This window comes from Amblyomma americanum, chromosome 9 (assembly GCF_052857255.1).
Source record: "Amblyomma americanum isolate KBUSLIRL-KWMA chromosome 9, ASM5285725v1, whole genome shotgun sequence".
In the NCBI taxonomy this organism is placed as follows: Eukaryota; Metazoa; Arthropoda; class Arachnida; order Ixodida; family Ixodidae; genus Amblyomma; species Amblyomma americanum.
In genome coordinates this window covers 20,189,032-20,215,608 of record NC_135505.1, presented here as the reverse complement: position 1 = coordinate 20,215,608, position 26,577 = coordinate 20,189,032, and the positions used below count along the sequence as shown (strand labels likewise).

The 26,577-nt window shown below is 46.1% G+C and overlaps 1 protein-coding gene across 1 annotated transcript in view; it reads left to right on the top strand.

Annotated features, from left to right (window-relative positions):
* The window catches only part of TSG101 (tumor susceptibility gene 101), an 86,093-nt gene that overhangs the window by 39,853 nt on the left and 19,663 nt on the right, over positions 1-26,577 (top strand). The window contains exons 8-9 of the mRNA XM_077638391.1: positions 14,767-14,883; positions 25,869-25,961. Of these exons, the coding sequence (XP_077494517.1) occupies positions 14,767-14,883; positions 25,869-25,961 (210 nt within the window). The remainder of the gene's footprint in view (positions 1-14,766; positions 14,884-25,868; positions 25,962-26,577) is intronic.

Sequence of the window (26,577 nt, the reverse complement as noted above, 5' to 3'; positions counted from 1 at the left end):
TATGTGTTCGAAGTTTGCTCTCGGAACCCCACAAAGACAGCATTCGGTCTTGTATTGACCCGGGTGTATTAGTGCCAGATAAGCCGGTGAAGGAAACGTTCTGGACTGGAGTTGCCTCTATATAGTCTGTTGTTCCTTCATCAGGGTGTGGTGTGATGGCGGATATGTGAGCCTTTCCTCTCTATAATGTAGTGGGATTTTATTGTAGGTGATTAGTCTGTTCCTCGCTCAATCCCTCTCGTTTGGCATGCTCGGTTGACGTACGCTCGAGCAAGAGAGTGCGTCTTCTCGTTTCCGGGGTTGCCTGCATGGCCTGGCACCCAAACTACAATCTTTGTCTCTAAAGTTCCGAGACTGAGTCCATTAAAAGAAATGCGTTTAACATTGAAATCGTTTGTTCAGCACCCCTTCGAAATAGTCCTCCTTGCTGTCTATACACAGCTGCCAATGGTTCTTGAGGTCTCGGAAACAATTGGCGTTGCAGTGCATCACGCTTGTGTTGGAGAACGCGGATATAAAACTCCTGATTCACCGTCCGCCCTTGTGGGACGAACTCGTGGTGTATGACACCTCTGGCATCGAAAAAAACTATGAGCATCGTCTTTGTTTTCGTCTTCTGTCGCCGCACTTTTCTCGACACCGGAGAGCTTGTGGACCGCCATTCGGCGCTTTGCCTCTTTGTTTGAGGATCGTATTGAAAACACCATGTTTCGTCTTCAGCAATGATGCTGTCGATGAATTCAGAATCCTTGTCTGCTTCGGAGAGCAAATCAGCGCTCACTGATGCCCGTGTGTCCTTCTGGTCCTGTGTGAGGGAGTGTGGCACTAGTCTGGCATTCAGCTTTCATTCCCCAAGTTCTCACGTAAAATTTGGTGGCATGTTGTCTTATTAATGTCGAGAGCATCTGATAGCATGCGGACTGTAATGGTGCGGTCTTGCTGTACGGTTTTCCTGATCCGAGCCACGTTGTTTTCATTCCGTGAGGTTGAAGGGCACCCCTGCCTTGTGTTGCCTTCCACTGACGTTCTCCCCGAAATGAACCTCTTGTGCCACTTGAAAACTCGCGCCCGCGATAATATTTCGTTGCCGTAAGCGTCACGAAGGAGCTCATTCGTCTGTGTGGCTGTCTTGCCAAGCTTCACACAGAATTTTATGTTTACACGCTGTTCGAGGTGGACGTCCATCTCTCCACATTCACTCACAGTAGAATGCGCAGGCGACTAGTGACAACGTATTTTTCTACATGTAGTGCCATCTAGCGGCTGCTACAGTAATTAGCATAAATAGCTCAGGTTAGCCCGAAAAGGTAGCGCTACACATACGCACCAACATTTGTTTTGGGGAATCATTTCTAGAGAAGAAAATAAATCAGTCTCGAAACTTTACGGACAAAGGTTGCAGTTGAACTCGTTGGGGGCCGTGGGGGCTTGATTGGAAAATTTTGTAGGTGGCAGAATGGATCTGTCTCTTTGCAAAATTCCTGATTGTGGTTTTGGAGCTGCTCATTATGAGTGTGGCAGTGGAAGATGTTATGGCCAGTGCTATGGCCACCTCTTCTGCTTCGAGGGAGGAGGTTTCCCTTATCGAGTCCGAGGCCTTGAGTTTGAGGTCGTGTGACACCACGCTTAGTTTGTAGGCTGGGTTGCATGGATATTCTGCCGCGTCTAAGTAGACTGCATCTTCATTGTCCGCGTTTTTATTATACAGGGCATTGGCGCGTGCTTCGCATCTTTCCCGATTGTGGGTTGGGTGTACACTCTTGGGTAGTGGGTGGATGATTAGCTTTTCCTTGATTTGTTTAGGAATGTTGTGAGTGTTTTCTGGAGAAGGACCCGTTGGTTGAATCTTTAATGTGGCTAGAATGCGTCTGCCCATGTTTGTGGAGGATAGTCTGTCCAACTGTGCTGTGCGGTGTTCTTCAGTCAGTTCTTGTAGTGTTGTGGACCACATGAGTGCATTTGTGGATGATGCAGGTCACGTTTATGTTGTTGGAAGGCTTTAGTGTTTTCTGGTTCCAAGAGGCAACGAAGAAGCTTCCATGTGTCTTTCAGTTCCAGATTTCCTTCCATGCCGTTGAAAATCTGGCCCCACTCTTGACGGGTTAGGTGTGCTGCATGTGTGTCTATCTTTTTTACTAAGGCTGCTATCCTTAGTTTGAGAAGTCTGTTGTGTTTGTTTTTGAGCCATCTTTATTGCATACTGGAGTGTGCTTCCCACATGTAGAAAAGTCTGCTGTCTACGATTTCCGTTTCCCGATCGGTCGGGAAACTTCCGACGTCGTTCTTGAGCGTATTACCCAGCTTGAAAGGTGTTCTATCTCAGTAGGGGATTCCTTCCGGAGGTTCCAGAATTTATCCCAGTCTGTGATTATTGCTTGTCTTTTTACAGAGGGGGCGATTGACTTCAGTGCGAAGGTTGTTTGAATGATGTATTGGTCGCTGCGTAGGGACGTATGCTTGTTGGTCCACTGACATTGTGCGATGTTTTTGGTGATCGTGAGATCAGGGGTGGTGTTTAGCTCTGCGCTGTTTCCCATGTGCGTGTGCTGTTGTGTATCGTTAACGAGGGTTAGGCCCTCATTTTGCATTAATGTCCAGAGTTTTGATCCCTTTTTGCAGTTGTGCTTGTAGCCCCAGCTTATGTGCCTCGCATTAAAATCTCCTAGGATTACTAGCTGTTTTTTCGCGCTGATCTTTAGTGCCTTTCTAATGACCGCAAGGAGGGGGGCTCCGCTTCTTTTTGGGGCGCTGTACGTCTTGAGAATGAGCAAGCTAGGGCTTCTTCTAGTTTTGGGAAGGAGCTCTATCAAGTGGCAGTCTATACCTTCTTGTTCGATTGGGTGATCTGTAGCGGTGTAGGCTCTGGACCATAGGTAGGTGAACTCACTCATGAGTGGACTCACCTGGGCTCACTCACGCTCATTTCAGATCATGATCTGAGTCGTGAGTCCGTACTCATATTCAGATCATGATCTGAGTCATTGTGAGTCCGGGGTCACATCAGATCATTATCAATTGTGGTCAGTCCGGTCGAGTTTTCTGTGCGCTCGTAATACTTAAGCTTCTAGTCCAAATGATGATGCAAAGCAATTTCATTGTTTCCTGATATGTAATTTCTATGGCTGTTGCGCTCTAGCTTTTAAAAACACGAGAAATGTTAATTGGCTGCCGCGCTTGATCTCGGTGGATATTGCATGTGTCTAGCTGTAACGCGCTTGCTGTGGTTCTTCTTTTGCTCACTTGTGAAGTCGCGAACGTCGTTTCTTTGTTGCCACATGGACAAGTAGCAGAGTATAGAGCGCGCTCCAAATGAGAGCCCTCGTTCGCAGACGAAATGTTCACAGTCTTGTTCGAGAAGAAAGTGGGGAGGTGCCTCTTTAGCTGTATGAAAGGAAAGTTGTTGAAAGGACACAGGAGAGATGCCCAGAAAGCTTTCCAGTGAATATCACTTTACGGGGTCCAATGATATTCAACATGCGTACCGCGCCTGGCGAGAGAGACCACAGCTTTGTCATGTGGAGCCGCCAGCATTCGCGTTTTGCGAATGCTGATGGCGTCGCTGTGCATGTCACCTGAGCGTGCCGTGGCGCCTTGCTTGCTACACGTCCCCGGAACAGGGTGATTGACTGTTTCGCTAAAGGAAGACTGCAATAAACGTGTCTTTTGAAGCTAGAGCATTACTTGGCTTGTGCGAAAACCGGGCCGTAGCCAGAAAGCCGTGGCAGGCACGCGTGGCAGAAATTCAAAGCAGAGACCCCGCACGCGAGTGACGTCATCGCCAATTATTGCGACTTTCTCCTTCCGAGAAGGGAAAGACGACTTCCGCGATGAATGGAAACAGGTCTGGAGGTGCCCCTCCTCCTGCCTGGGGTACAATACCCACTCACTCGGATAAAGAAGCAGACCAAGCTGAAGCAAAGTTCTCCAGAGGGTGTTGGCTCAAGATGGGAACGGCTGACCCCCTCCACCGCATGGGCGAGATACCACTGTCCCGCATGAGTTGATGTACATGTAAACAGTGGCGCGTTGCCTCTGCGAGATACACTAGGAAATATGATGCGCCCCTGTCGTATTCATGTAAGCATGGCTAGAGATTGCACAAAAGGGAAAGTACTTGCTGCCCCGGTGATTTGGCCTTCAGTTGAATCGCTCGCGCCTACCAGGCAGGAAAGCAAAGCATGGCCGGAAGCAGCAGTTCATTGCCGATTAAGTACGCGATCAACACAGCGAAATGGGGGGGTGCAAAGTGAGCTGCTGCAGCGAAACAACGTTCACCTCCCAAGTCTCTGAAAAAAACTCAGAGACAAGCAGTGCTCTCGCATTTACGCATCAAAAGAATTGCTTAGGTGAGCCCAGATGAGTCGTGAGTCCAGGTGTGTCGTGAGTGAGTCCAAATGAGTCGTGAGTGGAAGTGAGTGAGTGAGCCCAGGTGAGTCAGGAATCGAAATGAGTGAGTGAGTCCAAATAAGTTGTGAGTCGAAATGAGTGAGTCCAGATGAATCGTGAGTCTGAGTGAGACGTGAGCCACTATGAGTGGTTGACCCCAGATGAGTGGTGAGTCTGAGTGAGCCAAAGTGAGTTGTGATCATAAATGAGATTGAGTTTATGAGTTCGAGTGAGCCTAGGCCTCTGTGAGTGTGAGTTTGAGTGAGCTTGTAAGTTGACCAAACTTTTTTTAGTGAGCCTGAGTGAGCATTCGTGATTTTGCCGAGGTGTGCTGTGGACAAGGGTGGCTATCCGCTGGGTGGTGGATGTGTTTGGTTTGTGAGGGGTGTAGTTGAGGAGTTTGGCAGGGGTTTGCGTTTCCTGCTACACGATGACCGCTGGGATCTCTGCGTGGGGAGGGATTGTATGTGTAGTTGCAGGTTACTGCATTTAGAGCGGTAATCTCTGCAATTCTACTGCTACACTATAAGCTCCTTGCTGGTTGCTTCCATCATGGACTAGCTTAGTTGGGGCAAGTGGGTTGAATTTGGTTTGGGTGGAGGAGAGTTTGTCTACGTTACTCTGATGGTGACCGGTGATAGCATCTTGTGCACTCATCTTTTGCTCGAGCACTGCCAAGCTGCTGGTGACTGTTGCTGATCAAGTTTTGGTTTCCTTGGACATGTTTTGTTCGACGATATTAAAAGCCCTATAGATTGTCTTGTGGAACATTGCGCTATCAGGTGTGGTAGAGTTCGATTCTTTGGCCTTGCGTTTTACGGGGAGGCCTTGTATGGTGGGGAGCTTGGTGGGCTGGCTACTGGTGTAGAAATAGGGGTATCTCTGGTGATATCCATTTTTTTTTGGGTGGTTGATTTTTGTATTAGGAGTTGAATCTGTTTGCTAAGGTTTTCGGTTTGTTGGCTTTGTTGCTGGATTTGTTTGCTCTGCTTTTCTAGCTGTGTCTTTAGCTGGTTATTCTCTCGAACCAAGGAGGGAGATCGCGGGCTCCAGCTCACCTGTTTTCCGGATGCGGCTTGGCCTTCGCTGCCCAGGGGTGGGAAGGACGGTGATCTGCTCCTTGTTCCTTTCGGTGGGGTAGAGCTCTTTTACATTCCGGACTTGGATCTGGAGCGGGAGTTGGCGTGGCCTCTCGAGTTAGACCGCTGCCAGCTGTGTGACTCTGGGTGGGTCGGTGACTGCTTCCCCTCCGTTTCTTCTTTGCTAGAGTTGGCGGTGGTGCCTGGTCTCTTGTTGCCCGGCCGGTTGAAGCGAACCTTGCATTCCTTGGAACCTGTAAAGTGTGATCCATTGCACAGGATGCATTTGACCTCGTACGTGGGTGGGTCGGCTGGTGGATGATTCTCTCTGCATCTGGGGCAAAGATTTTGGCGAGGAGCCGTAGACACGTCGTTCCGATGTCCAGGTTTCCAGCAGTTGAAGCACGCTTCGGCTTTCGCCAAGAAGGGGTAGCAGTTGTAGATTGCGCCATAGAATTTGAGTTGCTTGGGGACCTTCTTGGTGTTGACAAAAGTGACGAGGATTGACTTCGTCTTGTCCAGTTTCCTCGTGTCAGAAATGGTGTAGGAATCTCTCTTCTTGTAGATTTGGAGGTTGTAGACGATCTCTTCTGCCTTGTGGCTATAGATGGCATTGTAGAGTATGCCTCGGGTTGGGCGATGTAGGCTCTCACCACGCAAGTCGTGTCTCCAACGAGTAGGGAGGTGATCTGCACGTAGCGCGCCGCGCACTCTTGCGAGGGCGTACTGACAGGGAATAAGTTGTTGCGGGTATTTGTACGGATGATGTCCTGCTGACGTTCTGGTTTCACAGGGAGTTTCAGTATGGCACACAGAAGGGAGAGGAGGAAGCCCCCGTTGTGCTTGGGGAGGTCTAGGCCTCCGTTGGGTCGGAAAATAACTTTCAGGTCTAGGGTGGGCAGTTTCATTAGCGGAGCCTGGCGCTTGAGTTTAGGCGAAGTTGGCGAAGACTACTTGCCTTTTTGGGGCTGGGCTGGTGCGGCGAGGCCAGCCAGTGGCAAAGACTTGGGTATTGGGCATGTTGCAGAGACGGCTTGCTTGGACGTGAACAAAGTTTGGTGCGCCAGCTTGCGGGCCGTAAATGCCCGGGTCCATCTCGGATCGGTAGCAAACTCTTCGGGTGAGATGCCTTCCCCTTTGACTTGGTAAGCCATGCTGCTGCAGGCAGGCTTGGCGTCGAGAGAGGCCATGGCGGTGCACAAGTAGGGAGGTTCGGCCTAGGCTAGGCCAAGGCATTGTGTGGTTGGGCTATGCCTGGCGTGAGGTCAAGTGAGGTGTCTGCCCCGCGTCCAGAGCAATACTCGACAATTTCACGCAAAATTCGGGCTCGAAGGTCCCGAAACGTGGATGAAAAAGATATGGAACAGCTTTACGAGCCGATTGCAGCAACTTTGAGGTCATGGGTCCTCGAAAAACCGCACAAAAGAGTGGAAAATTCTGGAGCCAACGCGACACACGTTCACTCGCTCCGGTGTCCACCTGGTGGATCCCCGTAAGGGAAGAAACATTTCCGACGCGTGGTGCGGACAATTACAACTCTGCGTACCTGTAAACATCAGGCTTGCAGCTGCTTCGAAGGGGGTTGACGTCATTCAAAGTCCTCATGTGAAGTGCAAACCGCCTAATGTATGATGACAGCGCCTGCAAACAGTGTGAAGCACGTTCCTTCTCCCCGCTTGTGTTTCCTGGTAAAGATTACGGTTGCATTTTCGTGTCGTTGTCGTAAGCAAAAAACGCCAGGCTAAAAATTGAATGCACACAGCATATCTCCTTCGAAATCAGGCATACAGCATACAGCTCAAGGACATTTCACTTGTCTCTGGTGTCACTCTGTGTAGAGCCACATCTGTGAATTTTCAAGTGACATCGCAATGGGTAATTGGGTGTCATTTTACAGCTTCGCTACCAACCAGCCACCTTCACAATGTGGATTAGAGGCACGATTTTTTTTATTGTGATTATGTCAAAGGAGGCCACGGCCCCTTTTCACCCATAGAACCCGTTTGCTACTAAGTAAAAATAAAAAAGGGAAAAAGTAGGAACTGTGAGCTCTGCTATAAAAAAAAAAAAGAACCGAACTCGGAACAAATGCAATTTGCAGCACATCCCACATCTACCTCCACTTCATGTCCTCACGGGACTGCTTTCTCTAGTGGCAAAGCAGTCATACTGCCTAACTTGAAGGCCACGAAAGGTGCAGCCTATGATGCACGCAGCTGAAAATCGCAAGAATGCTAGCTAAGAATATGTGCAACGTTTTGAATATTTAAATTTTTGGTAATCAATTTCTGGCTCAGTGCAGCAGCTTATTTTTGTTTTGCTTGTATTATTTTTTGTGTTACCAGCATATTTAACCGATAAATTTTTCTAAAAGTGTTGCACACACAACTTTGGTGTTTTTTTTCGTTTGTAAGGCAGTGATAGTGTAGAGGTACAGTGTCCGCCTCGTGTGCAAGAGGACCGGGGTCCGAAACCCGGTTCCGCGCAATTCTCCACCGGGTTTAAAAAAAAAAGAAACTGCCTGTCGATATAATTGCTAAAGCAGGCCTGGGGTGCGGCCTGATCTCGGTGACCAGAACCGGCAACGCACTCCCTCACCAGGACAGGATTAGGCCACCCTGGTGTAGTACTTGGCCACAACCTTCCATGAAAACCAGTTAACCCTCGGCCCTCAGTCCCCAGCCTCTGCGAAGCAACTGACCAAGGCGGCGGTCAGACTTGTGACACAGCGAAAGGTGCTAAGAATGTCTGGCTCCGGACAGGCCGCCATTGGAATCTGAACCTGGCAACGTTTAATGCTAGAACTTTATCTAGTGAGGCTAGCCTAGCAGTGCTGTTCGAGGAATTAGTGGGCTTTAAATGGGATGTCATAGGGCTTAGTGAAGTTCGGAGGACAGGTGAGACGTATACAGTACTAAAGTACGGGCACATACTGTGCTATCGCGGGTTAGCGGATAGACGAGAACTAGGTGTGGGATTCCTCATTAATCAGGATATAGCTGGCAACGTAGAGGAGTTCTATAGTATTAACGAAATGGTGGCAGCTATCGTAATTAAGCTTAATAAGAGGTACAAGCTGGAGGTGGTGCAGGCCTAAGCGCCTACATCTAGTCATGATGACCAGACTTGAAAGCTTTTATGAAGACGTGGAATTGGCAATCAACAAAGTAAAAACATAGCACACTGTACTGATGGGCCACAGCAATGCGAAAGTGGGCCAGAAGCAGGCCGGTGACCAGGCGGTAGGCGACTATGGGATATGTTCTAGGAATAGCAGGCGGGAGCTATTAGCGGAGTTCGCAGATAGAAATAATTTACGCATCATGAATACCTTCTTCCGCAAACGAGAGAGCAGGAAGTGGACTTGGAAGAGCCATAATGGTGAGGCTAAAAATGAAATTGACTTCATACTACGCGCTGACCCTGGTATCGTGCAGGATCTGGATGTCCTCGGAAAGGTGAGTTGTAGCGACCACAGAATGGTAAGGTCTCGAATTAGCTTAGACTTGAAGAGGGAACGGAAGAAGCTAGTGAAGAGGAAGTTCATTAATGAGCTAGCGGTAAGAGGGAAAATAGAGGAATTCAGGATATCGCTGCGGAACAGATATACAGCCTTAGTGGAGAAAGACTATCTTAATGTTGAGACAATGAACGATAATCTGACAGCTATCATTACGGAGTGCGCTGTTGAAGTAGACGGTAGGACGGTTTGATAGGATACCAGCAAGCAACCTCAGGTGACGAAAGATCTCATTAAGAAGCATGAGGGCGTCGAACCCTACAGAAAGAACAGAACTAGCAAAGCTATCAAAGTTAATAAATAAACGCAAGGTAGCCGCCATAGAGAAGCTTAATATGGAGAGAAATGAGCATGCTCTAAAGAACGGAGGTAGCCTAAAAGCGGTGAAGAGGAAACTAGGCATAGGTAAAAACCAGATGTACGCGTTAAGAGACAAGGAGGGCAATTTCATGAGTAGTATGGATAAGATAGTTAAAGTAGCCGAAGAGTTCTACACAATCTGTACAGTAGCCAATGTAATCAGAGCATTAATGATAAAGACAGCAGTGCACAGCAATGCGTCATCCCGCCAGTAACGCAAGATGAAGTAAAGAAAGCCTTAGAAGCAATGAAAAGGAGAAAAGCAGCTGGGAAGGATCAGGTAACAGCAGATCTGTTGAAGGATGGAGGGGACATCGTGCTAGAAAAAACTAGCCACCCTGTATACGCAATGCCTTATGACCTCAACTGTACCAGAAGCTTGGAAGAATGCAAACATTATTTTAATTCATAAGAAAGGAAACAGAAGTTCACAATTGGCAACGAGGTGCTGGAAGTGGTAAATGAATACGTCTACTTAGGGCAGGTAGTGACAGCTGATCTGGATCGTGAGAGGGAAATAACTAGAAGGATAAGAATGAGGTGAAGCGCACATGGCAGGTTCTTTCAGATCATGAATATCAGGTTACCAATATCCCTTAAGAGAAAAGTGTACAACAGCTGTATCTTACCGGTACTCACCTACGGGGCAGAAATGTGGAGGCTATCAAAAAGGGTTCAGCTTAAGTTAAAAGGACAACACAGCGAGCCATGGAAAGGAAAATGATAGGTGTAACGTTTAGAGACCGGAAGCGGGCAGAGTGGGTGAGGGAACAAACGCGGGTTATGACATTCTAGTCGAAATCAAGAGGGAGAAATGGGCTTGGGCAGGGCATGTAATGCGAAGGCAAGATAACCGCTGGTCCTTAAGGGTAACAGAGTGGATTCCGAGAGAAAGTAAGCGTAGCAGGGGGCGGCAGAAGGTTAGGTGGGCAGATGAGATTAAGAAGTTTGTGGGGATACGGTGGCCGCAGCTGGCAAAGGTCAGCGTTAATTGGAGAGACATGGGAGAGGCCTTTGCCCTGCAGTGGGTGTAGTCAGGCTGATGATGATGATGACGATAATGAAAAGGCTACAGTTTGATGTATTACAGTGCGGAATGCATTTAGGACTTCTTGAAGAAATAATTTTTTTTTAAAACACTCAGAAGCTCTTCTTTTTTACTATAGGGTTAAGAAGTTATTTGTGCAAGCTGTGAAAGGTACCAGGAAGAGACCGGCACTGCCCCCGCATGCAGAGGTTGCCTTCGGGCCAGGTGATGCGAGTTGCTAAAAGGGCCAGTGACTGACAGTTTGCTGGCTTCAGTCATAGGCTCATTCTGTGGTTAGTCATACCATTGGCAACAAAAGTGCCACACCAGAGAGTGCTGTGAAAGCCTGTGCTTGTGGCTGGTTAGCTGAGTCAGTGGACAGGACTTGGAAACATCTGGTAGTTAGGGAAGAGCATAATGACTAGTTTAGTGCCTAATGTATACATTGCAATTCACTTATAATGATACTATTGAGAAAACTTGACAATCTGATGTTAGAACCGATTTTTGTTATATCTGGACCGGCAGAAAAAAAAATAAAAGCAAAAAGAACACACCCACATATTCCTCCATGCTTGTAGGTACTACTTCATGCATGTAGCCACTCCCACCAGCACTCTTGTGAAGGGCGCACTGCTTCTTGGCACTCTGCCAAGTTTGCTGAGTGAGCCACCCCGGCCAGAGCTCCCATGCCCCTATGTTATCAATAATGCACAGCATCTTGGCGCACTGCCCAGGTCTGCACTGCGGACAGTGTGGAAGAACGGAAGAAGGTGCCAGGAAAAGCTAATGCTTTCAGTAATAAACGTAAATTCTCAACAACAAAAGTTGGGGATGGGTTTTGAGGTATCACTTTGCACTTAGTCGCTGCCTTTTTGACCCAGTTCACGAACATACAGTGGCGGTCAAGCAAGCTCCATCTTCCCCCTTTCCTTCAGTGATTGTGATGACGATAGCGCTTGGTTCCCAAGGCCGTACACAAAGCCCCCTCACGGATTTCGGCATGCCGGAGTTTTTACGTCATTCGCTTCAAGTATTAAGGTGAAAGCCTTTAATGGCTCATCGTTGTCCGTCCGTCCTTCATCCGCGAAATCTGTCACACTATAGCTGTCAATAAAATGATGTCAACTTAATAAGAAAAAATAACAAGAAATTCCAAAAATAAAACAAAACAAGAATAAAAGTAGAACAAACAAAAAAGAACAAAAATAAATAAGTAAGCTTTTAAAATATAAATAAATGAATGAATAAATAAGAAATAAAAAACTGAAAATAAATGCAATGCCTACTGGTGCCGTGGAAAAAAACCCGCGTTCTAGAAAGTTTCATGCTTTCGCATTCCTGCACGTAAGCTGACTTAAGTGCCCTCAGGAGTTTTTTATTCTTTATCAAACTTTCAGACAAATTTTGGTGGAAAACATCTCCTGGGCAGCCAGAATCCAATCGTATCCGTTATTTGCCTATAATTTTGTCGTTACATACAGTTTATTTTTATATTGGGGCCATTGGGGAATTGATTAATCTAAGGAATTAGATTATTGTAAGTGATGTATCGTTGTATCTGGTATCGTTATAAATGGATTACACTGTATTGGCTCGTGGTAGGACTAAGCAGTTAACTAATTCCTTACCGCGCCATAGGCCTTGAGTCGTATATAACCGATGTTCTGGACCTGCTGCCAAAAATTTGATGGCGCTCCTGGACAAGCCACGCTATTTAGTTTGCTTCTCTGTAGCACCATTTCTTTGATTTCACTTGTGTTATTTTCATTTTCTAACATGAGGAGGCATGTTGTTTGCTTCTATAACACCATTTTAGTTCTGTTTTTTCATTTCCTAACGCAAGGAGTGGACGTGAAAATTGAAACTTTGATCGGACGTAGTCTGCCATTCGCCGATCATGGCATCCATTTTGCTGCCTGCTCCTTAAAGGCAAAAGTCTACTCTAAGCACTTCTACCGATTCTTATGCCCTCTCTTTCTTAAGACTGGTAGTGGTGAGTTAAGGAAGCACGTGGAATGGTCAGATTTCAGTTTCAATTGCGATATTTCGTCTAGAGGCCTGGGTCTTCAGAGCATGCTCTCATGTGTTTAATTTTACTGTTCACGTTGTATTTTATGTAGTGCGCTTGATTTGTAAATGATAAGAGTGGCTCTATTTGGTGCTGTAGGGTCCTGCAACATACTGCCAAGATATTTTACCAAATGCACCAGTAGGTTTTTGATTGTGATGATGTCAAGGTAGACCACACCCCTTTTAGGGCTCTTTCAGAGTTGTTTTTATTTTTATTGCTACCAGTGAAAAAAAATTAGAGTAGGAACTGCGAACTCTGCTATAAAAAAAAAAGAAACACAACTCGGAACAAATGTAATGTGCAACACATTCCACGTCTACCTCCACTCATGTCCTCACGGGACTGCTTTCTCTAGTGGCAAAGCAGTCATATTGCCTAACTTGAAAGGCCATTAAAGGTGCAGTGTATGATGTACGCAGTTGAAAATCGCAAGAATTTTAGCTGAAGGGTAGCGGATCGGGCTAGTTGGTGCAGATTTGACATTTTCAGAAGCGCTAAAACACCGAGGACGCAGAGGGAACAGACAGGGACGAGCGCTACTTCCAACTGTTTATTTCGTAAACCGCAAGTGCTTTAAACAGTTCTCGAACGCTTTTATGACACGGCAGTAAACTACACGTGCGAGAATACACAGTATAGCTACCGAGACTAAAAGAACCAAGGAGATAAGCGCACGATTACGTTGATACCCTGAGGAAGGCAAGTTCTTTTTTTGACAATGAAATGGACGGTGAGCTTACACAAGTGCTACCCAGTGATGCTATGTTCTGTGCTTCTATAATCTCTCGGGTTAGTTGATCACGACTACGTCCGATGATGTGGCACTGATTTAACAATGGAGCACAATTGCGGCACTTACTGCAGTGAATGGCTAGGTTGCTTCCGAAGGAATTTTTAACATTGTTGTTGTGCTGGCGTAGCCGGTCATTGAGACAATAGCCCGTTTGCCCAACATACTTTTTGCCACAAGATAGAGGGATGCAGTACACAACACAGTCTACACAGTCCACGTACCCTGTTTGGTGTAGCACAATTGCGGCACTTACTGCAGTGAATGGCTAGGTTGCTTCCGAAGGAATTTTTAACATTGTTGTTGTGCTGGCGTAGCCGGTCATTGAGACAACAGCCCGTTTGCCCAACATACTTTTTGCCACAAGATAGAGGGATGCAGTACACAACACAGTCTACACAGTCCACGTACGCTGTTTGGTGTATCAAACACCAAACAGCGTACGTGGACTGTGTAGACTGTGTTGTGTACTGCATCCCTCTATCTTGTGGCAAAAAGTATGTTGGGCAAACGGGCTGTTGTCTCAATGACCGGCTACGCCAGCACAACAACAATGTTAAAAATTCCTTTGGAAGCAACCTAGCCATTCACTGCAGTAAGTGCCGCAATTGTGCTCCATTGTTAAATCAGTGCCACATCATCGGACGTAGTCGTGATCAACTAACCCGAGAGATTATAGAAGCACAGAACATAGCATCACTGGGTAGCACTTGTGTAAGCTCACCGTCCATTTCATTGTCAAAAAAAGAACTTGCCTTCCTCAGGGTATCAACGTAATCGTGCGCTTATCTCCTTGGTTCTTTTAGTCTCGGTAGCTATACTGTGTATTCTCGCACGTGTAGTTTACTGCCGTGTCATAAAAGCGTTCGAGAACTGTTTAAAGCACTTGCGGTTTTACGAAATAAACAGTTGGAAGTAGCGCTCGTCCCTGTCTGTTCCCTCTGCGTCCTCGGTGTTTTAGCGCTTCTGAAAATGTCAAATTTTAGCTGAGAATGTGTGCAACGTTTTGTTTATTTGTTTTTTTGTGATAAATTACTGTCTCAGTGCAGTGGCTTATTTTTTTTTTTTTCAGTACACCCAAATTCATCCATTTTTTCGCAGCAAGGAAAGAGCTGTTTCCTCATAAAACAGTATAATAGTAATACTCGTTATTGCACGCATATTTCTACCATAACTGTTTGTTTTAAACTTGGAGAGTCTCAGCAAAAGCAGTTCGATTGATTACAACGGATTTTTCCGAGTGCGCCCTGTTACAAGAACTGTCCACAGATGGCAGCAGCTGCAGCAGGGGCAGATGAAGCAGCCACGCAGCAAACAGCGTGCTGGGCAGCCAGTTGTGCCATCATGTGGCCAAACTATTTGGCTGAGTGACACAGTTACAAATGCCCCCGCCCCTGTAGCTTTCTGCTTGATGCCAGGAAAAATTGTCGCCAACCATAGCAGAGCTGTATGCTCTAAGGACACACTGACAGTGTGTAGAACGAATAAGGCCCACAGGGAGAGTTTAGCAGTGAAATGGCATCCTTGCAGGCCTCCCCGGCGTCCCAGACGGGCACCATCACCCAGGAGCACATCCGGGCCTCCCTGCTGACAGCCGTTGAGGAGAAAGTCAAGGCCCGCCTCAAGGAAACCCTCTCGGGCGCCCAGGTGAGCAACGGCAGTGCAGGGCCTTTCATGCCTTTGTTTATTTATTGAACCTTACGGGCCACAAGCGTCAAAGTGAATGTCAATAAACAAGGGGCAAAACAAGAGGCAGTGCACAATATAAAAAACATAAAGAACTCCCAATTGACGGCAATATACATGGTCACCACAAAACAGAATACATGCAGATGTGTACAAAAATATAAGACAGCACATACAGATAGGAAGGCTAGCAAGGATACAAAATACTGTAAAAGCGCGTTAATTCAGACTCCACAAGGACGCCGATGCAGTTTGAATGAACAGAAATTTGAACTAATGAAAGTGCAGAATATATGGTACACTGTGATCGGGAAGCAGTTGGGTAGTGAGATTACCATATTTTATTGTTCTAAAATATTCCGTCATCAGCATCTACTTTTTTTTCCTGGAAGGTAACTGCCGACACCTTCTGTTCTAAAGTATGAAACTTATCGGAAGGCTTCTTCTTTGCCTTCAAAACTGGAGAGACAGGCGGCATTCAGTGCATTTGAACTTGTGCAACGGAGGGCCGCACAATAGTCACGAAAGTCATGTGACAACCTGTGAGCATGCTCACAAGGCTGGAAATTGGAGCAGTGTGGGACTGTCCTGTGACTGCTGCTTTTCGAGCAAGACAGTAGCACCTCCATGACTTGCAAGTGCGAAGTGCAAAAGTTCCAGGTCCGTTTGGGTCGAAAAACAAAAGTCGTGAGGACAGCCGCATGTGCATTGCCTGATTTTTCATCCTTCCGACTTCTAGTTGCAAACTTCCAAACGGTGCTTTGTGGAGGTATCCTGCTTCAGTGATGCACCTGCCTCGACTTACTTTATTTATTTATTTTCAGTACACCCTGCAGCGCCGAAGCATTACAGCAGGCAGTGGGTACAGCATAAAGTGACGAGTACGTGAATATAATCACACCAAAAGGGAGGGATGACAAAGGAGCAAGGCATCAAGATCAGTAAAAACTAGGGGTGTGCGAATATTCGAAATTTCGAATACGAATCGAATATGTATCATGTTCGGTGCATATATATATTCGAGAAATGATATTCATGAATTTCCGAATATTCGAACATTCGCGAATACTTGGCAGCGATCGTATACTGCTCCGACTTTCGTAAATTTGGTTGTGGCAAAAGCTCAGTATATGGTCAAATTATCTGAATATAGAGTTTAAAGTTCCAGAAAAACAATATAAATGCCCTGTTCTTTTTCTTCTCCACCGTTTATCGCGTGGACCGATTGCATTCCTATGCCACTAGGCTTCACCTTGTGCGCAATTCCGCAAGTGGGCTTTCGCTCACACGTGCTGTGAACAAGATGGGGGGGCGACCTGCTCCTAACAATTGCAACGTGAAAGCGCGTTTATTTTTTTATCCTTCCGTAATACATTATATAATTAATGCCCGCACCCATGGCATTTGTTCTGTCACCTTAACTCTCCGAGCGTGACCACCGCCATCTTGTTTTGGTCAACTACGCTATGCCGGAAAGCCTACTTGCGGAATTTTGTGTGAGGCTCCCGAAGTGGCGAGTCGAGGTGTCACAACAGGGCAAGCAATCCTGTAAAAATCCCGCCTATTGCTTGGTGCACTGTAACCCATGCATCTCTTAAATGGGCATAACGGCACGCGTGACAACGTTCGGAGGGCCCCAAAAATAAACTGGCCGCGTAATTTTAGTTTCTGAGCTTCGCCACTTGCCCGTGGCAATGGCAACTGTCTGCCCGTGCATTCGCCAGTAGTGCAATCTTAGCACCGTGCCGCTTTCAGAAGCTGACTGACGCGTTGATGGTCATTTTTTTCCTTTTTAGAAGCAGTCTCGCCATTCCGACGTCAATGTGCGTTCCCATCTCGCTCACGTTTGCTTTTTCTTTCAGCACATCGAAACTCTGTGCTCGTCACGGGATTACAGGTGTTTGCACGATAGAGCTGCCTCATACAACTACCGCATTTTTTTTGGGGGGGGGGCCGCGGGGCATTTTATAAATCGACCTTCAAATAACCCGGGCATTTCTGCCGGTTCTTTGAACTCCGAATTAATGAGGTTTTGCTAGCCATCATGTTATTCTTGTTTGCAGTCTTGTCCTGTTATGGATTTCATTTTGCCTGACCACATAATAAGGTTGGATACTGTGATGCTGTTCAGTTAAGTAGTATACATTTCTGCGCCCATTGTTCTTTTTTGTTGACGAAGAAGAAGGAGCGCCGACCAAAGAAAACAAAAAACATAAACATGTTTATGTTTTTTGTTTTCTTTGGTCGGCGCTCCTTCTTCTTCGTCAACATGTTTGTCCCCGACCAGACGAGTTTTCGTCAAACTCTCGACTTCATTGTTCTTTTTTGTACGGTTCTCAGGCAGTCTAGTTTTGTTTATTTCAGATGCAAAGGCAATACACTATTTTGAAAAAAAAAAAAAGGAGCAACAATGTTTGCATGTTTCTTTTCTGAATTTACTTTTTGTGCTGACCAGATATTCGATTCAATATTCGAAGCCATTTTTTCTTAATATTCATATTCGATTCGTATTCCAAAAACTATATATTCGCATGCCCCTAGTAAAAATATATAAAAAAAAACATAACAAAAACATGCATGCGCTTCAGGACAAAGCGTACAGCCAGTGGTTTTAATGAACAATGCAATTATGAATCACTGATCAGACTTAAAAATACATCTCGGGAAGCACCCGCAGCTTCAACCGGCAACTTATTCCATTCAGAAATACTACAGGGAAGAAAGAATGCTTCATGTAGTTTGTTTTGTAGGTAATTTTGCGTATTTTGAAACTGTGGTCTCTTCTGTTTGAAACATAATCTGGAAACATAATGAAACATATTTTTCTATCTTTTCTTGAAGCATTCTGGCGCGGTAGTAACCATAGATGGACGACATTTCTAAATCACTACACCATGGCACAGCGCATAGGTTGACTGCTACGGCTGTAACCAGTTGCGCAGAACGTGATGCAAAGGGCACTGGAACATCGAGACAGAGACATGTAACACACATTAGCGAAAGCTCCGATTCATTTGCTTTTTTACTGTGTCGTGGTTTCGTGTACGACTGCGTGGTTTCAGATTCGGAGTGGGGGAGATGCTGTGAAGGGCCTGATTTTCTGTATCTTGCCACTCTTCATCACGTCATCCACCACTCAGCAACAAATGCTAACACAGCAAGCTCCTCCGAGATCAGTGCTGCAAGCAACAGTGGGGCACAAACCTTGGAGGTCATGCAGCAAGTTGCCACTGCCTGCCTCTGTTAACACGGAGTGAGAGCCCCTTCCCCCAGCTTACCTGGCCTCATGATGATGCCAATTTTACCCCCTTCACATCTGTTTCAAAGAGGCAGAATGTTGCTTGATTTGCGCGTGCTCAGGTGCAGTGGTGTGTTGTTCGAATTATCGGTGGTGCAACCGATTCACGTTCAAATTAACGGGGTATGTTTTTTACATAGACGGACGACATCGTGCAGTTATAATTATCCAGAAATTCAGATAAAGTTCGAATTCACGTAGTTTCACTATAATATACAGTGGAGTCCACTTATAACAATATTCAAGTGTCACGAAAATTCTATTGTTATAACCGATAATTGTAATAAACGGGTTGCATGATAAAAAGCATAACGACTGCAGAGAGGGGTCACGGACGGCAAGTGACATGCGAGCTCCGCTGAGGCATCGTTTTGGTGGTCCCGAAAGTGGCCTTGTAAAAATACAAGAAGGTTGCCGCGGCCGCCTCTCAGCTTGAGAAATTCCGATGAAACGCTGGGGTGAAATCGCCACAAGCATCTCGCCACGTACTTCTCACTGGCTTGCATGACCCCATGTCCGTCAGCCTTGCTTGTCTCACGCGAAGCTTGCCGACATCCTTCTCCAAGGCATCCAGGTACTCCACGTAGTGCAGCGGAAGGTACCTTGCAAAAACGAAGTCCCAGAGGGACTGAATCAACTGCAGGCCTTCCTGCGAGGACAACGTTAAGGCAGCCTGCCCTACCGCATCATCGCTGGCGTCGTCGCCGTCAATGTCGTCATCACTGTCCGATTCAAGCACGTTCACGACGATCGCCTCATCGGTGATAAGTACCGATGTTACTAACGTGTCGTCTGCATGCAGAAACTCTTCGAATCGTGAAGCATCCTCATTGACTGCGGACCAAAGTTCTGGCATCACTTCGCCGGTGGGAACTTCGCAGGCTTCATCTAAGTCACTCCTGTCTCGGACAAAGCACGCTTTCCTAAAGCAGTTCCGCACCGTAGAAGCGCCAACTTCGGACCACGCACCAAATATAAACTGCACGGCCATCAGCAGATTGATTTTCAAGTCGGTTGCTCTCTGCTTCTTGTCCGCGCGGCCATGTCCATCAACAAGGCTAACTTGCTCAGAATACGGCAACGATACATCACCTTCAAATTGACGATCACGCCGGTGTCCTTGGGCTGCAAGCCTGCCGTTGTGTTCGGGGGCAGGAAGAAAACTTCCATGTTTGAGAGCTTGGGCATGGAGTGGTGGGCACTACAATTATCCAGGACGAGCGCTACCTTTTTTCTTCGATCACTTGATGTGCTGATCAAACTCCAGCAGCCACTCGCGAAAAAGTTCTCGCATCATCCATGCCTTGCGATTGTTACAGTAGCGTGCTGGTATCCTGGCAGCACCGCAGAAGCAGCGGGGATTTTTTTACTTCCCAATGACAAATGCGGGGCACTTGTCGCTCTTGTCCATGTTGAGCACAAAAACACAGTGAGGCGCAGCTTGCTCTTTTTGCCGCCCTTGCACGTGTTTCCTTTCAGTGCATGCGTCTTGGAGGACAACATCTGGAAAAACAGCCCCGTTTCGTCGCCATTTCGCCATTGTATACGTCGGCGTTAACGTACTTGTCGAGAATGCGAGACAGCGTTTCCTGCAGCCACTTCTGCTTCGCCTCCACATCAAGTGAGGCTTCCTTGCCGGTGATGGCTTTGTAAACAATGCTGTGCCTCTCTTTGAAGCGCTGTATCCGGCTGCCACCTGGCTGGAAGCCCACATTGTTAAGGCAAACTGCTTCGCCTTTGTGGCCAGAATCGGCCTGGTGATAGGCAAGTTCTGGGAACGGACACCAAGAAACCACTCATATTGGGCCTCCTTCACCTTCTTATAGGCACCTTGTCGAACGCGTTTGGGCCCCACTGTCAAGCGAGCACTTTTCTTTGTCAAACTTCTCAGCAGAGTGGATGGTCGTCAACACCGTCGGTTGCGATAGTGCATACTTCTTAACCAAGTCACACACTTTCTTATCGTCTTTGTAGTCCTTCACGATACTGCACTTCATCTCCAAATCGATAACCGTGTGCTTTGTTTTCACCGGCAACTTCATCCGGTAATCAGCGGGCGGATCAGCCATCTTCCGTTTCGGCGACAATTTAAACGAGACGGAGAAACCACATGGCCAGGAACGACTTCGACGCAATCAACGAGCACAAGCAACCAAATCCGTTGGCAGAACTGTGCAGAATGAGGGGCGAGCGAGCAGATCAGCGCTGTCGGGTTGTTGGCGAGGTCCATTCGTGTTTTGAAAGGTGGTGCGACGTAGTGCTATGGGCGCTACCCATAGCTTAGAGCTATGGGCTGTGCTATGGCTACACTATGGCTGCGCCCAATATAAAAACCTAATTTTATTGGGTTTTTCCCAATAAAGATGCTTTGAAACGTTTTTTTCTTGATTTCCCAAAACAGCAGTTTTGACACACGTGTGGTTTTAGAGGAAAAATAGCTTGCATTCTATTTCAGCTATTAACAATTTTTTTTTTGCCAGAAAGATAAATGCATGTAGAATATAATATGCTTAATCACAGTGCAATATTTATTTCAGAAATTTTTAAAAATGGGTCCTATGTTAGATGTGCATTTTTTTCTAGCAACTTTGATAAGCTTTAACTCTAGTTCAAATTGGCCCAGGAAATTTATTTATGCCTTATTACACTCCCTAAACATTCTAGATTAATTCCATACTCGAACCATTGTGTTGTGGTTTTCTGTCTAGATTAAATTTTTCTCCAAACAAAGAACCTAATTTTTGTGGTATATCGGAAACTACTTGTCCTATGGCAAAAATAATTACACCTTTAGAATCAGCACATCAAAATATGCAAAATGTGAAAATTTGGCTCAGATATATTCATAAATAAAAAAATTGTCTATGAAGTTTAGCATCCCCCTTAAATGAATGGAAATGTGTTAATAATATAGGAATATTAAGATCCTGCTGAGGAACATGATGGCCATCATTTGATTTTATTACACAGTACACAGTAAATAATGCAATCATCATCAAACAAGCAATAACAGGTGATTATATTAGTTGGAAGATCATTAATATAAATAAGGAATAACAAAGAACTGAGAACACTGCCCTGTGGAATACCAGAGGTAGCAAAAGCACATGAATGAGGATTAATTACCATATACACTACATTAAGGGCAGCACTTATTTGTTGTGACTTTGTTGGGGCGTGGCCCATGTAGGAAAGCGGCAATTTTCAGTTCTGTTTTCCAGCTATATCCCGAGAAACTATTGTAGCATGCAGGCTGACGCTATAAGATACCTTTAAGGTTCTTCATCGCCATTGGTGGAGCTGCTGCTCGGGCGCGCGGCCCCTCACGACTCTTACAAGTGACGTGTTCTTCGGTTCCATCCCCTTTATTCAAAATTCCTGCAACTTAAAATTATTTAATAATGCAAATCAAGAGTTGGACAAAAACTCGTCTGGTCGGGGTGAATCATAAAACTTGACATTGCAGACGCCGAGCACAACATAGAAAAAAATACACAAAAGATGTTTTGGCTCCCATAAGGGAGCCTTGTTCACGGTACAAACGAGAAGCGGGTGCTTGGGCTTATGTATGCTTGCAAAGGGGGGCGCAGGGAGCGTGCGTAAGTTGTCAGATTTCCACAGTTTCGATTCAAGGTGTGACAGGTTGTTTGTATCGTCAGAGATTCCAGGTGAAGGCGAGGGAATTTTTTCTTCTGTCGCAAGAACGTGTGCCTTGCCCCAGTCGATAACGTGCTGTTTTGATATGGAGTGTTTGGTGATAGCAGTGGAATATACTTTTCTGTTTTTAACGTCGTTTTTATGATCTCTTAGGCGCCTTTCGAAGTTACCAGTTTTGCCAATGTAGACGCAGTCGCAGTCGGAGTAGGGAATGCTGTAAGCCACGCTGGGATATTTTTCTTTTGGAAGAACGTCCTTTACGTTGACCAAAGTATGTTGCAGTTTTCTGGTCGGAACGTGGGCAATGTCAACATTGAAGGTGCGCAGGATGCATGCCAACGCCGCCTCGCTGATTCCAGGGGTGTAAGGAAGAGCGGCACGTTTCAGGGGGAAGACAGCAGTTTCACGTTCTGGTCGACACGGCTGTGTTTCGAACGATGCCACAAAAGATGTCGGGTAGTCATTGCGTGAAAGTTCTTGCTGCACCATGTCAAAGTCATTTGCCCTGTCTTCGGGAGAACTGAAAATGCGTTGGCTCCGTTTTAATAAGGTGACAGCAACCGATATCTTATGTGAGGCTGGGTGGACGGATCTTAAGTTGACATAACACCCCGTGTGGGTGGGTTTCCTAAAAACGCCGAATGATAGTTTGCCACTATCACGTTTTACCAAGACATCTAGAAAAGGCAGTGCACCGTTCGCCTCGACAAATGTAAAAATATAAAAATGAATATCGGACAAATATACGTGAAAGAGAGACATACAGACGCAACGCATTTGTCTAAAGTGAAAACGCTAATAATTACAATGGAGTGAGAACTTATCCACATTGATTATTTCTATTGACATCACGAATGTTCACTATGACATAAGAATATCTGTAAAATGCGGTTTTTAAGCCTTTCCACATCCACGCCTTCCCAGTGGAAGCGGTTAAGAATACCTGGCAATGTGTATGCAATTCTTTGTTGGCCATAGTATGTATGCGAAAAAGGAATGTTCCAGGGTACCTGATGATGATAGGGGTAGACGCTGTGTGTGTTCTCTAAGTTTGCCTGTGTTAGGAATGTCTCAAGTTTCCCCTTAATGGCTTGCTTGAAGCATCTAATTATCTTGTAGCTATATATATCAGTAGCTTTTAATATATTATTTCTGAGGAAAAGTGGTTGAGTGGTACTCACGTACGGGGCAGAAATGGGGAGCCTAACGAAAAGGGTTCAGCTTAAGTTAAGGACAACGCAGCGAGCCATGGAAAGAAAAAAGATAGGTGTAACTTTAAGAGACCGGGAGCGGGCAGAGTGGGTGAGGGAACAAGCGCGGGTTAATGACATCCTAGTCGACATCAAGAGGAAGAAATGGGCTTGGGCAGGGCATGTAATGCGAAGGCAAGATAACCGCTGGTCTTTAAGGGTAACGGAGTGGGTTCCAAGAGAAAGTAAGCGTAGCAGGGGGCGGCAGAAGGTTAGATGGGCGGATGAGATTAAGAAGTTTGCAGGCAAAAGGTGGATGCAGCTGGCAAAGGACAGGGTTAATTGGAGAGACATGGGAGAGGCCTTTGCTCTGCAGTGGGTGTAGTAAGGCTGATGATGATGATGATGATGATGATGATGATGGTTGAGTGCATTCCAAGTAAGGAGCATTCTCAATTGCTCGTATTGCTTTCTTCTGCAATAGAACTAAGCTATGTATATTCTTTAATGTCATGTTCCCCCAAATCAGTACTTTCTCTGCTTCTATATACTGTATTAGTTTTTTTCGTACGAACCTGTATGGCAGCAGAAGAATCTTCACCAATAGAAAATTCTGAATTTTTTAGTTTGCTAGTAGCAGCTAAGAATGTTTGCTTGTCCTTAGAAAGAGTGAATTTCGTGTATATTGGTCAACAACCCTGGTGAGCGCATGTAGTACTACATACGCTTGTTCCTTTCCCTATCGGACTGCCGAGATCATGCTCCGTAGTCTCAAATTGGGCCCAGTACCCTTAGGCATGTGTGGTACACAGCAAGGCTCAGTTCTGTTGCCTTTCCTTTTTAACCTCGCCCTCATCACACTGCCCCCTAAGCTCACTACCGTTCCAGGACTGCACCACTCTTTCTGTACGGAAGACATTGCTCTGTGGGTATTCGCTGGGCATGATGGCCAAAGAGAAGAGAGACCCTGTAGAAGACGCACGCCGTGATCAAGCCGCACGTCTCGGGACACGACTCGAGTGCGAGGAGTGTGCACTAGGGGACAGTTACTACTCACTTTTTACTCCCACATAGGCTTATTCGTGTTAAGAATGCACCTGACTCTCTCATCCATCCCCTGCTATGCTTGCCCTCTCCTGGAATCCACTCCGTTTCCTTGATCGGTTCTCTTGCCTTCGCGTTACAAGCCCTGGCCCAAGCCCGTTCCTTCTTGATGTGCACAGGAATTTTGTTAACCCGCATTTGTTCCCTCACCCACTCTGCCCTCTTCCTCTCTTTTAATGTTACACCTACACTTATACTCCTTTCCAAAGCTCGCTGTGCCATCCTCGACTGTCCGGATTGCGTACGGGCACAAAAATTAGAAGGCCAAGACTGGAGACAACAGCACAGTGGATACTCATTAATTCCAATTCCTGGTTGACGTGAATTGACACTTGAGTCCTGTCAACATCAGTTGATTGTTTTAAAAATTCAAACTGCACACAAATTGAACAAAGTCTCAGTCCTCGTAGAGTTTGACTGATGGAGAGTGGACCGTAGTTTCCGCAGCACACAGGGATGTCGCCCAGCCAGTTTCAATCTGAGCCCTTGAGTAGGTGGTATGTTACCCTCAATACCGGCCATTGACCCGCTTCAATGTTTCGATCCACACAGCAGCAACGGGCATCGAGGGATGTGCAGCCCGAGTAGAACCTATCCGAACGTCCAGTTTCCATTTTAGAGCTGTTCTCTCCTGGCAGGCAAGGACATGACATGGCGACACTAGATTTTTTCTTCTTGTGAGCAGACAAGTTCTTGGGATATTTATTGGAGGCTGCACATGATCATTTAAACTAAAGGTTATTTAAATTAGTGCACTCATTGGCAGATGTCCTTAAACCAGTACAAGATAGTTTGCAGGGCAAATACTCACAGGCATGAACAGCTGGACTATGTATACTTTGCAAGGGGACCTACTTTCTTGTGTGACTGAATATAAATATCATCACAGCAGGACAATAACTTAAAACCTTAGCTGGACAACACATGCATTATTGGGAAGGAAAACAAAAGATTAGGCTACATCAGATGCATCCTAAAACGGGCTTTCGCGGGCCCACAGCATAGCAGAAGCTATCAGAGCCCTGGACTGACGACCCCGCTCACGAGGACTGGTCTCCCAGTCACCCTTTCTAAATTAAGTTTTTCACCACCGCAGACTAAACACGGCACTTGCTTGGGTACACGTGAAATGTGGCACCTATACCGCAAAGAGTCTGTCTTTAAGCTTGAACGGATACTGAGGCGAGTGTTACGCTTCATTTTCTCCTGGTACCAATGGTTGGCTGCACCTCTTTATGCCAGAGCCGATTTGTCCCCCCTTTCTCACATATGAAAAGAAAAAAAAACTGTTTCATTGTCTCATAAATGGTTTAATTCATGTCATGAAGGAACAACACATAAATGAGGCTAATACATGCTCAAGCCGTAATAAACACGATAAACACATTGATAAACAAAATTGCTTCAAATACATTTTTTTTTCCTGTCGCGACAACCAACTGAAAAAGTCTTCCAAACCAGGTTGTCAGCGCACAGTCCCGAGAGCAGTTTTACACCTTTTCTTCCACACATTTAAAACAATAGTGCATATAGATTGCATATTTTATTGCACTGGCCTGCGTTTATATTTGTACTGCACTCTTATCTTGGTCCGGCTTGGATCGATAGTATGTATAAGTGAATGAATATATAAATAACAAGTGTTACACAAACATGTGGAGGAAGGTGTGTTACAGTTGTGGCTGGTGTTGTTTCAGGCGGAGATGGACGTACTGAAGCGGACCCATGACGAGCTGACGCAGGGCAAGACCAAGCTGGACGACCTGATAAGCCGCATGGACCGTGAACAGGTGGGCCACATTTCCATTTGTTCCTGCTCTCTTCGTGTGCTGTGCCCAGACACAGAAAGGGCAATAGTCTTCTGAAGCATGGTCACTGTGGGCGTGCTGACTTATAAACCCAGCGCATGCCTCTGGTCAGGGTGCCTGAGGAAGATGCAGAAAACAACAGCTGTGCACGCCCAGCATTAGGCATATGCTGGAGACATCCGCCCTAAATGCCCTCTAATTAAGGGAGAAGAACCATTGATCCTGGCTAAGGACTCAAGGGGGGGGGGACCAACCAGGCTGCGCCACTCCGGGTTGAATTACACTGGGAACTGTTCACTGTCACACTGAAACCGAAACAGGAGTTAGCCACTGCCCTTCATGTGAGGAAAAAATGATAGGTGTAACACTGAAGGGACTGGAGATTGACCAAAAGGTGACCCAAAATAATGGCTATAAAAGGAATGCCCAGGCGATCATACGATGTGATGGGACAAATATATGTAAGCAGCGTTGGTTGTTATATTCTTTGCGTTTGCAGTGGTCGCCTTACTATTGCGTATCTGATTTCACCATCGTTTTTTTCGTTCTGCTACTGGGTGGGAGATGCTTTTTTAGGGGTGGAAGCTCAGATGTGCAC